Below are 11,921 nucleotides of genomic sequence, written 5' to 3' on the forward strand. Positions count from 1 at the left end.
ATTTTGTTTTCCTTTTTTTCTTCTCTATTTTGGATCGTCTGCGTCGCAATATTTAGAATGGGCTCATGATGTACGTTGACGAGCTTGACTTACTAAGTGGAAGCCATGAATTAGAGGTCTTCCGCTTCTTTTGTGGGAACTCTTCATGTAATTTCCTAATGCTTTATCCGTGGGACAGTGACCATGCAATAATTCGAAGACTTTAATTTGTGGCCATTGATTTCCTTTCATATTGATCAAGATGGTAGTCGATGTCTGTATATATATCCTATAAACCTTTTCAGCAAAGTTTAACAAACCCAATATTTTATTTCCCTAAAGTTTTTCTCTCTCATTTAATGTTCGGAGGAATATTAAGGCACCTCTTTGGTGGTGCGTATGCAGCCCTTCTTTTGCTAGTGATCCTATCCACCCACCATGGTTGCAGTGCTAGAAAGAACAACAATTACTGCGCTCCTTCTTCTTGCGGCAATATCCATAATATTAGCTACCCTTTTCGATTAAATACCGATCCTGAAAGCTGCGGCATCAAAACTTATGAACTTGCTTGTGAAAACAACGTACGTCCAGCTTTATACTTGAACAAGGTAAAATATTATGTTCAGGCAATCAATTACGGTGGCTTCACAATTCGACTTGTGGAAGCTGGTGTTCAGCAGGATGATTGCTTCTCCATCCCTCATCATTCTATTATGCCATATATTTCGCCCTCGGCGTATTATGATCGACGTTATATTGGATATCAAGTAATAACTTTTATATGTTGCGAAAATCAAATACTGCATCCTCCATATCATTTTTTGGACACTTCTTCTTGCAAAAATGGCAGTAGTACTGCATATAATTCTTATTCGTTTAGCAGTATCTCTTCTCCCAGCTGCATCAAGGAAGGTTATTCCTATGTCATTACTGGTGATGCGCACTTTAAAGATATACCGGACTTATGCCGTATAAATTTGATTTATACTGTGCCTGGATTTCTTCTGCCAGAAAATAGGACCAATATGTCCTACATAGATGTCCATGATGTTTTGGTACATGGGTTCGAGCTTTCATGGTTGTCGGCCTGTTGTCATTCTGTCAAGGAAAACCGCTGCAACCTTGATGAATCCACCAGGAACAATTATTGTAGACATGGTATGTATTCTCTCTCTCTCTCTCTCTCTGCTTACCTCAGGTACTGTATTGTGATTATCGATACCGTATTTGCTTTATTTTCTATTGATAAAAACTTGCAAGAAATCTTCTACAAGTCAATATTAATGATTTCTATTGTGATGATAGAGAAATAAAAATTAATTATGCTCCAATAGTGCTTGGTTTCCGTTTACGTGTTAAGGACTTAAGGGTTTAAAATTCTGCCTGTCTGCATGCTAATTAATCTCTTAAGAAGATTTAAATCAATTATTTTAATTGGACTTTTTTTTTTCTTAATAAACAGCCGGCGTCATTAGACGTGCAAGAGGTAAGAAGCTCCTTCACATTGCTGTTATTCTTTACATGGAAAATTAACATATATTATCCAATATATGTTTATTAATTGATATTCTATTTAACTAGCTCCAAAGGTAACAAACAGTATGCTTTCTCTGCTCCAAAAATTTAAAACAGAGTTTTCATAGGCATTTTCTTTTTCCAGATAACGTTTTGATTATTTTATTTTTTTCTTAAAACCTCTCTCTCTTATGTCTTTTAAATATAGATATAGACATTTGGTGAAATTAAAAAGCAAATATTATTGTTTTAATTATTACAGAGAGGTTACAAATTAACTCCCGTACGTCGTTGTAGTTTTAATGTAATAATTTTGTGCCTTTCTAGCTATTACTCACATGGGTTATTTTTGGTGGTTTTTTTTTGGTGTTTTTAAATTTCACTTATTAAAAAAAATTTTATGTTACTGTTGATGTCATATTTTTTATGCCTTCTCAGGATTTTTTTCTCTTCATCTCTTCTCATTTCTTTTCATTTAATATCTTTTTAAAAAATATCGTTATTTTAAATAATAAGTTATAAAAATTGTATCTTTTTAAAAATTAATTTATTTTAATTGTGCTACTATGGCAATATTTTTAATTAATTATGCTAACTTAACAAAAAAATATTTTGAGACTATTTCTCTGTATAGTAATTTAAATTTTACATGCTAAATATCACTTAAGACTCTCCTTCTCTTTTACATACCAATTACCTTGGCACAACGTTTTAACGATAATTTTTAATTTGAGTCAAATAAAATTAATATTTTATAATTATATTATCACAAATACAAAATATTAAGATGATGATTATAAATTCTAGTTTTTAATTTGTTTTTAGAAAAATAGTTATAATATTGATGTATTTCTTATTTTTTGGTGAAAAAGTACATCCTTGTTTTTAACACATGATAATATTCTTTATTTTTTATATTAAAAAAGAAAACGGGAAAAGAAAAGAAAAACTAAAAATTAATGAAAAAGAAAAATAATGTTCTGTTTCTAATTAAACACACTCCTGGTCTCTTTAACAATTGTTTATATATATATTTTGCAGAATTTCTGGAAGTTTATATAACCGCTTACATTTGTAAGAATTTTTCTCTCCAAACAAGTTGCATATTAGATTAGACGTGTGGATTAATTACTTTGGGATATATAGATCATTAGCTTGCATATTAAACTTAACAAGTATTTATATTAATAACATTTCTATTTCTATAGATTGTGAAAATGAAACTAAAACATCAAAGTTTGTGGAATATTAGAGATAAATAGATCTTTGAGGCTTTGCTTTCCAAGAATATTATGTGAACTCTCTAACTTCTAGGCTAGTTAGGATCCTAAGAAACTGTATGTAAGATACAGTAAGCTAAGTATGAAGTGGATACTTTAATTTTCTGGAAAATTGAAGTTAAAAAAACCATAAACCTGGTTTTAAAATTTGTACTGAGTTTGAAAAACAGATTTTAGAGGTTATCTATAGTTTTTATTTACAAGGTTTTCCATTGTTTTTCAAATAAAGAAAAGACAAACAATACAGTTTTTTTCTTTTATATACAAGATTTTTTAACAAAGTGAAATATTAAAACTATTTTTTTTTCATTTTCATATATATTTAATTAGTGTAGCGAACTTATTTTTTATTGTAAGACTAATATAAAAACTTTTTTGAGTTCAAGATACGGCTTTTTACAAATGATTTTTTTAACAAAGTGAAATATTAAAAAATACATATTTGTTTTTAGCAAATGAACAGCATATTTTATAATTTTTTTATTAGAAAATAAAATTGGAAAAGAAAAGAAAAACTAAAAATGAAAAAGAAAAATAGTTTCATGTTTCTAAAACACACTCCTAGTCTCTTTAACAATTGTTTTTTTTTTTTTCAGATTATGTGGGATATTCTATAGATAAAGAATTCCATGGTAAGAATGTTTCTCTCTCCAAACAAGGTGCATATTAGATTAGACGTGTGGATTAATTACTTTGGGATATATAGATCATTAGCTTGCATATTAAACTTAACAAGTATTTATTAATAACTTTTCTATTTCTGTAGATTGTGAAAATGAAACTAAAAAGGATGTAAAACATCAAAGTTTGTGGAATATTAGAGATAAATAGATCTTTGAGGCTTTGCTTTCCAAGAATATTGTGTGAACTCTCTAACTTCTAGCTAGTTAGGATCCCAAGAAACTGTATGTAAGATGACAATGAGCTAAGCATGAAGTGGATACTTTAATTTTCTGGAAAATTGAAGTTAAAAAAACCATAAACCAGTTTTTAAAATTTGTACTGAGTTTGAAAAACAGATTTTAGAGGTTATCTATAGTTTTTATTTACAAGGTTTTCCATTGTTTTTCAAATAAAAAAAGATAAACAATACAGTTTTTTTCTTTTATATACAAGATTTTTTAACAAAGTGAAATATTAAAACTATTTTTTTTTCATTTTCATATTTAATTAGTGTAGCGAACTTATTTTTTATTGTAAGAATAATATAAAAACTTTTTTGAGTTCAAGATACGGCTTTTTACAAATGATTTTTTTAACAAAGTGAAATATTAAAAAATACATATTTGTTTTTAGCAAATGAACAACATATTTTATAATTTTTTTATTAGAAAATAAAATTGGAAAAGAAAAGAAAAACTAAAAATGAAAAAGAAAAGTTTCATGTTTCTAAAACACACTCCTAGTCTCTTTAACAATTGTTTTTCTTTTTTTTTCAGATTATGTGGGATATTCTATAGATAAAGAATTCCTTGGTAAGAATTTTTCTCTCTCCAAACAAGGTGCATATTAGATTAGTCGTGTGGATTAATTTTGGATATATAGATCTCTAGCTTGCATATGAAACTTAACAGCTATTTATTAATAATTTTTCTATTTCAATAGATTGTTAAATTATTTTTTATGGTAAAATTATTTAGTTGCATGTATTCAACATAAGATCTTAATTAATGTGTTATCCTTTTTTTTTACCAATAATATTAATTTGAGAGGCAAATGAATTGCAATCTTCAAATAATGCTTTACCTGTGAGTTTTGCACTGTTTGTTTGGTTTCTTTATTCCTTCAAATCCTTTGTAATTCATTTTATTTTTTATTTGGATGAATTATTGATCTTCATCCCTTTGCTCACTTATCAAGCAACATGAGATGAATGGTAAGTTACATCTCTCATCTTTATCATTTCTCCTAATAAGGGGAATGATGAATTAAAGAGATCTGTTTAATTCTTTTTAAAGTTCTTCTTGTTAAACAAATAATACACTGAATATTCCTCTTTTACGATGCCTCTTCTCTTATCCATCTTTTTCTCAGTTCCTTTTAATAAACAGAGAGTTAAGTTCAAATCTTAATGTTTACTTATTTCTCTATTGATTAAGAGAGAGTGGACATAACTGGATTTTTGAAACTTATATGGCTTATTGAGTTGGGCAGTGTTTAACGCAGTTGTCTGAAGCAACTCCAACTATCCTTAACATTACTATTATATCATTAATATTTTGTGTTGTTTCTTATTTTGTTTTCGGTTGTCCTCTTGTTTTTATTTGGCAGCCTATAATTTTAATGTGTTCGTCACTCCATATTCATTACGCCTTGTCATAGTTGTGCTCACTGCGCTACTTGCCCCCATTGGTAAGTATTTTACTTTGCTTATTTGGACTCACTGTGATACACATAAATGTATGTATATCAGACGCACAACAAATTCACCTTAAGACAAGCACTATTCATGACCCAGTAATAAAAAACGAGAGAAAATTAAGTGCTAGAAATTATCTCCAAGTTTCGATATACTTTATTATAGTTAATTCACCTTAGAATTAGCTTTTGCTTATTCGCATCAGTTTAGTTGTTGAAAATAAGTCTTTCAAATCGAAAATATAATAGCCCGAGAATTTTAAAATTTTATATTATTCCCTTTATTCTTTAATTTCATAGAATTGCATAAATACTATTATGTTTGCATCTTCAGAAGGTATTTATTAGAGCTTTTTTCAAAAGGTATTTATTAGAGCTTTGAGGGAGTCAGTTCTTAAAATTAAAGAAATAGAATGCAGTTACACAAATTTAGAAGTTAAAATATTCATATTAAGGACTTTTACTGATGAAAAAAAGTATAAACGCTAATGGATAAAATAAAAAATTTAAAGAAAAACATGGGCCAAATTAGGTGCATGCTCACACACATATACACACCCTAAAATAAATGAAATACAGAAGGTTTTTTTTATAATAAGAATTTGTTTGTTTGAGAAAAATATGTTTTCATGGATACACTGTTAAATTGGAAAGGACTCTACAACATAATGAAAGTCACATTTCTATTCAGATAAAAAGAAAGATATGAAAATCTAATAACAAAAAATATATATGTTAACAACATTTATTGTCCTTGTGATGTATTTATGCAGCGGCATATCGTGTACTGTTATTTTTGTGTGGGCTTCCATGTCTTATAACCTTGCTGGTCTACAAATGGCGAAGAAAACATTTATCCATATATGACAACATTGAAAAGTTCTTGCAAAGTCATGATAATGATCTTATGCCAGTAAGATACTCTTACTCGGATATTAAGAAGATAACCAATGGTTTTAAAGATAAGTTGGGTGAAGGAGGTTTTGGCTTAGTGTACAAAGGAAAGCTTTGTAGTGGCGGTTTTGCGGCGGTAAAAATTTTGAGCAAGTCAAAAGCCAATGGACAAGATTTTATCAACGAAGTTGCCACCATTGGAAGAATTTACCATGTCAATGTTGTGCGACTCATAGGCTTCACTGTCGAGGGTTCGAAGCGTGCTCTTATATACGAGTTCATGCCTAATGGGTCTCTTGATAAGTACATTGTTTCTCGACAAGGTAGCATCTCATTGAGCAATGAGAAAATGTACGAGATTTCTCTTGGGGTGGCTCGTGGAATTGAATATCTACATCAAGGTTGTGATATGCAAATTTTGCATTTTGATATCAAGCCTCACAATATTCTTCTTGATGAAAAATTTATTCCAAAACTTTCAGATTTTGGACTAGCAAAATTATACCCAACAGATAATAGTATTGTGCCCCTTACTGCGGCTAGAGGAACGATAGGATATATGGCTCCTGAATTGTTTTACAAAAATATTGGAGGTGTCTCTCACAAATCCGATGTCTATAGTTTTGGGATGCTGTTAATGGAAATGATTGGAAGAAGGAAGAACTTGAATGCATTGGCGGATCATTCAAGTCAAATTTACTTCCCTTCCTGGATTTATGACCAAGTTAGTGAAGGAAAGGATGTTGAACTAGGAGATCATGCCACGAAGCAGGGAAAAGAAACAATAAAGAAGATGATTAAAGTGGCATTATGGTGCATACAATTGAGGCCGAATGATCGTCCGTCGATGCATGATGTTGTGAAGATGCTTAAATCAGATGTTGAATCCCTACAAATGCCTCCTAAACCTTTTTTAACTCCACATCATATGCCAAAAGATGATGATACGACCAATCCAATAAAGTTATCTGATCCACCCAGTGATTGTATCGACTCTTCATATCAGTTTGGTCGTTAATGATGAAAATATAGTACTTAGTGTCTCTATTAATTTTGATAAAGGATTAACTATGTGCACTGTGTAAGTGTTTAAACTTTATTGATTGTATCTATGGGTTTTTGAATAATATCTCTCAATGACTCAAGTGTTGAATTCCATCTACAACGAGTAAAGAAGCACCCAATAGATTTGTGCTCCAGAAACATGTAATTGAGGACACCATTTAATGACTAGATCCTTCTCTGATGTCTCCCTTACAAAGTCTTTTGGAAGCTTGGCCTCTTCTAATTCTCTTACAACCCATAGGAAGTAATTGTTGCTTCCTCTACGACCGCCCGCCAGTTATGCCATTTGCTCTTCTCCAAGGGCATCCAGGCTGAACTTGGATCCACTCTCCATGCACATAGATTCTTGCCCACTGGGCGGGCTCGTTTAGTTATGACATGTTTGCTTTCGTTTCTTTATTTGAAAGCTTGGGCTTGGAAGATCTTGAAATGCTATTTCTACTTCTTTTTTTAGTGCACAAAACAAGCAATGGGATTGATCTCGTCTCTATTTATTATTGGGTTGGATTTCACATAGTACTAATATTTATTGGTCATTAGTATGTACATAGGTTTTTTTAAAAAAAAAATACAAAACAATGTTATTTGGGTTTTTTTAAAACAAAACAATATTATTCTGATAGATCAAAATTAGCCTGTTCAACCCATATTCCAAAGTAGGTTTAAATTAGGATGGTCTTGAAGCAACCTCCATTCTTGCAAATAAATATGAAATTAAGTCCCATTAAGAACAAAACTGATGAAATAAATTACCTCTCTAGTACAAGTTATATATACAAAGAAGAGGTCTTTGTACTCATGTAAGTTGAGCTAGTTAAGAGAAATAAAGTTACTAGAAACCGAAATGGTGGTTTGATAGAGAAAGGATCCTGAAATGGAGGATTTCGTAGTTTAGATTCTGTAATTTTCTAAAAGATAAAGTGCGACTCCTGCATTTAAAAAAAATATAATTATACTCTTTATTTGATTTTTTTTTATTTATCAAAATTAATCTCTTCCTCTCTCCATTTTTTATAAAAGAAAAAGGTGAAAATTCTCTAAGTTGGTTTGGTGATTAAAGATGTTCTATTAAACTTTGAGGTAGAAGAATGTATTAAATTATAAATTCTTTTCTGTGATTTTTTATTACTTAGGATTTTTCACTTCTTCTTGTGTCGATTTTCTTTTTAAATTGAACTCTAAAAAGTAATTAATAAAATCTCATTAATTACTCCTCGTGTATTATAAATTTTATTTCTTAAATTACAAGATGGATTGACTAATAAATCTAAGGACTGAAGTGAAATGTGTACAAATTGACTTTTGATAGTGTGATTATATCCACTGTAAGAAAAGCACTTTGCCATGAGTCATAACTATTGCAGTTGAAACAATCAATTAGCAAGATAGACGCCTGATTTCCTGGTGATCATTAATTGCTTCGAAAAGTATCATATTTATAAAATTTAATCTAGAACTTATCTTGATTGGGTTTTACTGGAAACCATTTTTTTATTTATCAAAACAATTTTGTTTTAGTTTTAATTTTTTTTAAATCATAACCCAGATCGACCGTTAACCTATGAATCAACCCATTTAATTTATAATATATGTTTTAAACCGGTTATTCTTGAATCAAGTTTCATAGCTAAACAAATATATATATTAATAGAAAAACTCATTCCAAGGAGATGACCCGGAGGACAACGATTTGGTGAGGTAAGAAATTTATCAAGGAATCAATTTGCTCCTGCCATTAAGGGCAAAAGGTTGAAAATGCTTCAACCATCACATGCAACTTCCACCTTTGCATGATTACAAGAAACTTTTATATATCAGAGCCAACCACTACGATTAATTGTTGTCTTCCCCTCTTCTTCTTCTTTTTAACTTACACCATTTTTTTTTTAATAAGCTTGGCATACCAAGAACGAAGCCTCTACTTATTCAATCCTTAATCAAATTATTCATATTGTATATAAGATTGATGCATTAACTAGAAACGTTTTTTAATCTTGATTGATGAATGGGTTCTAAGCTCAGTTGCCATCCAAACAAAGCCGGATTGATAAAGAGGGTATTTAGAAGTATAATAATAATTGTTCAAGGTGTTTTTTATTAGAAAATACTTCAAAATAATATTTTTTATTTTTTAAAAAAAAAATTCATACTAACATATTAAAACAATTCAAAAAAATAAAGAAATTAATTTTAAAAAAATAAAATTTATCCAACCCATTTAAAACGCGATGCTGAAGGAGCAAAGACAAGCTCAAGATATCTGTTCCTTTGTTAACGGGTTGTCTAGACGAGGGCTTGCCTGTTTACTTACCATTATTGCAAGTCACATATTCTCTCTTCTTCCACACGTTGCTACTTGACCTATCTTCCAAGGAAATTTTATACAACAATATGCTTATGTAATTATGCTTCTGATGAATCTTTTGTGCATGAATTAACATAGATAGTCAAAGATCTTGAAAGAGAAGAATTGTAATCCAAAAGGGAGAAAAATGATGAAAAGGCATCACATGCTTGCTTTTACTGCAGGGAACAACCATCATTTACTTTCACACTTTTTTATCATTTCTTTATTTTACTGCCTTTATGCTACAATCCAAGTCAATACTTGGGATCACAACCCAATTGATGCCAAATTTAGTAGATTTGTGGAGTTTTTTTTTTTTTATCCAAATGTATTCTAATAACGGAATTAGACCTCTACAGCTCAATTATCAGGAATTATGGAGCCAATAACGGCAGCAACCTCATCATTCATGTTCTTGATAGTAGAATTATTCTTCTAAAAGGATATAAAAATAATAGTTCCTTTAACAACAAGGAAATTAAACTATTTCATGGGATCAATCTAAGGGTTTGAACTGGGGAGGGGTGGCAGTCAGAAAGAGAAAGATGGAAAAGAACTAGAAAGAAAATTGAACTCTAAGTGATAACTATGCTATGGCAATTAAGAAATGATTCTCTGCCATTACTTCCTTGGGGAAGGAACAAAATACATTATAAAGTTTGTTAACCTAACACTTTAATCTATTATAGCAAAGGAATAAAGGGAAAGAAACAAAAGGAGAAATGTAGTTAGTCATCATCAAAAAGTAGACAAATGGTGAAGGGGAATTATGTAAACATGCAAGCCACTGTCCACCACAAGGAAATAATAAGAAATGAAGAATCTCACCAAGTCACCTACCTCTCTTCCTCCCCCTCAATAGACCTTCTGATCTTTTATATAAGAACTTTCTTCAACTGTCAAAACCCACAAAACTAGAGACTAGAGAGCTTCTTTTTTTCTTTTTCATAGAACAGAATGCATAAGAAGCTTAGGCAATGCCATGTTCTCTTGCTTTCTCTGTTTTGTTCGTCTTCTTTGGCCTCTTCATTGAGCCAAGTTAACCTATTCAACCAAGCCAAGAACTATGAGGGCTCCTCTGATTTAGTAGACCTTCAGTACCACATGGGGCCTGTTCTGGCTGGACCTGTCAACTTGTACATTATCTGGTATGGTCGATGGAACCGAAACCACCAAGCTACTATTAGAGATTTCATCTATTCCCTCTCTTATTCATCTCCTTACCCTTCTGTTTCTGATTGGTGGAGGACAGTCCGTCTTTATACAGACCAAACAGGATCGAATGTCACTGGAAACATTGTCCTGTCAGGGGAGTTCTATGACTATAGATACTCTCATGGTCGTTATCTAAGTCGTTTGGCGATGCAATCCATCATCAAATCTGCAGTCACTGCCCATCCAAGAGCTTTACCTCTCAATCCTCACAATGGTCTCTACTTAGTGCTGACTTCTGGTGATGTTCAAGTTCAAGATTTCTGTAGAGCAGTTTGTGGTTTTCACTACTTCACATTTCCGACCATAGTTGGTGTCACTGTGCCTTATGCCTGGGTTGGTTATAGCGGAACTCAATGTCCTGGTATGTGTGCTTATCCATTTGCATGGCCTAAGTATTCAGGGAAGCCACCGCCAAGCACTAACGGAGGCAACAACATAATGAGAGCCCCAAACGGAGATCCTGGTGTAGACGGAATGATCAGTGTGCTTGCTCATGAGTTAGCAGAAGTGTCAAGTAATCCATTTATCAATGCATGGTATGCAGGAGATGACCCTACCTCGCCAACCGAGATAGCAGATTTATGCCTGGGCGTGTATGGGACTGGTGGGGGTGGAGGTTTTGTGGGGAAAGTGAATAAAGATTCTTGGGGAGATGGGTACAATGTGAACGGAGTGAAAGGGAGGAGGTTCCTGGTGCAATGGGTATGGAACCCTGTGAAAAGGAGATGCTTTGGGCCCAATGCCATTGATTAGAAGTGTGCTAAATGTCCATGATTTCCAATAATTTCCAGCTCTTCCCCTTGCTTTTGACATCTGGAAAGGCAGGATAAGGCTTTGAGTGCAGAGCATGCACGGGAATCTGACGAGCAAGCAGGCAAGATAGGCCTGCTTTGATGATAGATATCCGCTTATCAGAGACAAGATACTTCGCTTGTTGGATGCATAGCTACGAAACATATCACTATTTTAACTTTTTAAGGCATTGTTTGGAAAACCTAAAGTTTAAATGAGGCGTAACACATTTTTTTTTCTTTTTGCCTTTAGAATGTTGACCTCGTTTAAAGGCATCATCTAATGATCAAAAGGTCAATCTGCCTCTCAAACAAGTCTGTAATTGTAATGCCTTCTCCACTCATTTGTAATTGTCTTCCTACAAGATCGAGTGATCCCTGGTTGATTTTCAGTGTTAATAAAGGGCTCAAATCATGGATTCAATCTGCTTACCAATCAACAACAAAATCTAGTAGAAGCTATCCACTAACTAAATC

At 32.0% G+C, this 11,921-nt stretch overlaps 2 protein-coding genes across 9 annotated transcripts; both read left to right on the forward strand.

Annotated features, from left to right (window-relative positions):
• The first annotated feature begins 298 nt into the window (after positions 1-298).
• Positions 299-7,184, forward strand: LOC133675699 (rust resistance kinase Lr10-like). 8 transcript variants are annotated; one of them, XM_062097154.1, is made up of 8 exons: positions 299-891; positions 991-1,137; positions 1,442-1,465; positions 2,536-2,568; positions 3,371-3,406; positions 4,214-4,249; positions 5,046-5,126; positions 5,906-7,184. In XM_062097154.1, exons 1-8 carry the CDS (start codon positions 339-341, stop codon positions 7,042-7,044), a joined length of 2,049 nt encoding a protein of 682 aa, XP_061953138.1. In that variant the 5' UTR covers positions 299-338; the 3' UTR covers positions 7,045-7,184. The 8 variants fall into 8 exon arrangements, with proteins under 8 accessions (XP_061953138.1, XP_061953133.1, XP_061953135.1 ...); XM_062097156.1 differs by having other exon boundaries at positions 448-587; XM_062097155.1 differs by having other exon boundaries at positions 452-746; positions 863-1,137.
• Positions 7,185-10,240: 3,056 nt separating this feature from the next.
• On the forward strand, positions 10,241-11,868 carry LOC133675814 (protein EXORDIUM-like 7). Its single transcript, XM_062097304.1, has one exon. It carries the CDS (start codon positions 10,396-10,398, stop codon positions 11,404-11,406), a length of 1,011 nt encoding a protein of 336 aa, XP_061953288.1. The 5' UTR covers positions 10,241-10,395; the 3' UTR covers positions 11,407-11,868.
• Positions 11,869-11,921: the final 53 nt, after the last annotated feature.

The sequence above is a fragment of the Populus nigra genome, chromosome 16 (assembly GCF_951802175.1).
Source record: "Populus nigra chromosome 16, ddPopNigr1.1, whole genome shotgun sequence".
Lineage (NCBI taxonomy): Eukaryota > Viridiplantae > Streptophyta > Magnoliopsida > Malpighiales > Salicaceae > Populus > Populus nigra.

Bases quoted from the DNA above. Each gene is read 5' to 3' on its own strand.
- LOC133675699 (XM_062097149.1), top strand. From the start codon at position 339: ATGTTCGGAGGAATATTAAGGCACCTCTTTGGTGGTGCGTATGCAGCC. The intron at 1,466-2,535 runs GTAAGAAGCTCC...TATATTTTGCAG, and splicing joins CGTCATTAGACGTGCAAGAG to AATTTCTGGAAGTTTATATA. The intron at 3,407-4,213 runs GTAAGAATGTTT...TTTTTTTTTCAG, and splicing joins TATAGATAAAGAATTCCATG to ATTATGTGGGATATTCTATA.
- LOC133675814 (XM_062097304.1), top strand. From the start codon at position 10,396: ATGCATAAGAAGCTTAGGCAATGCCATGTTCTCTTGCTTTCTCTGTTT.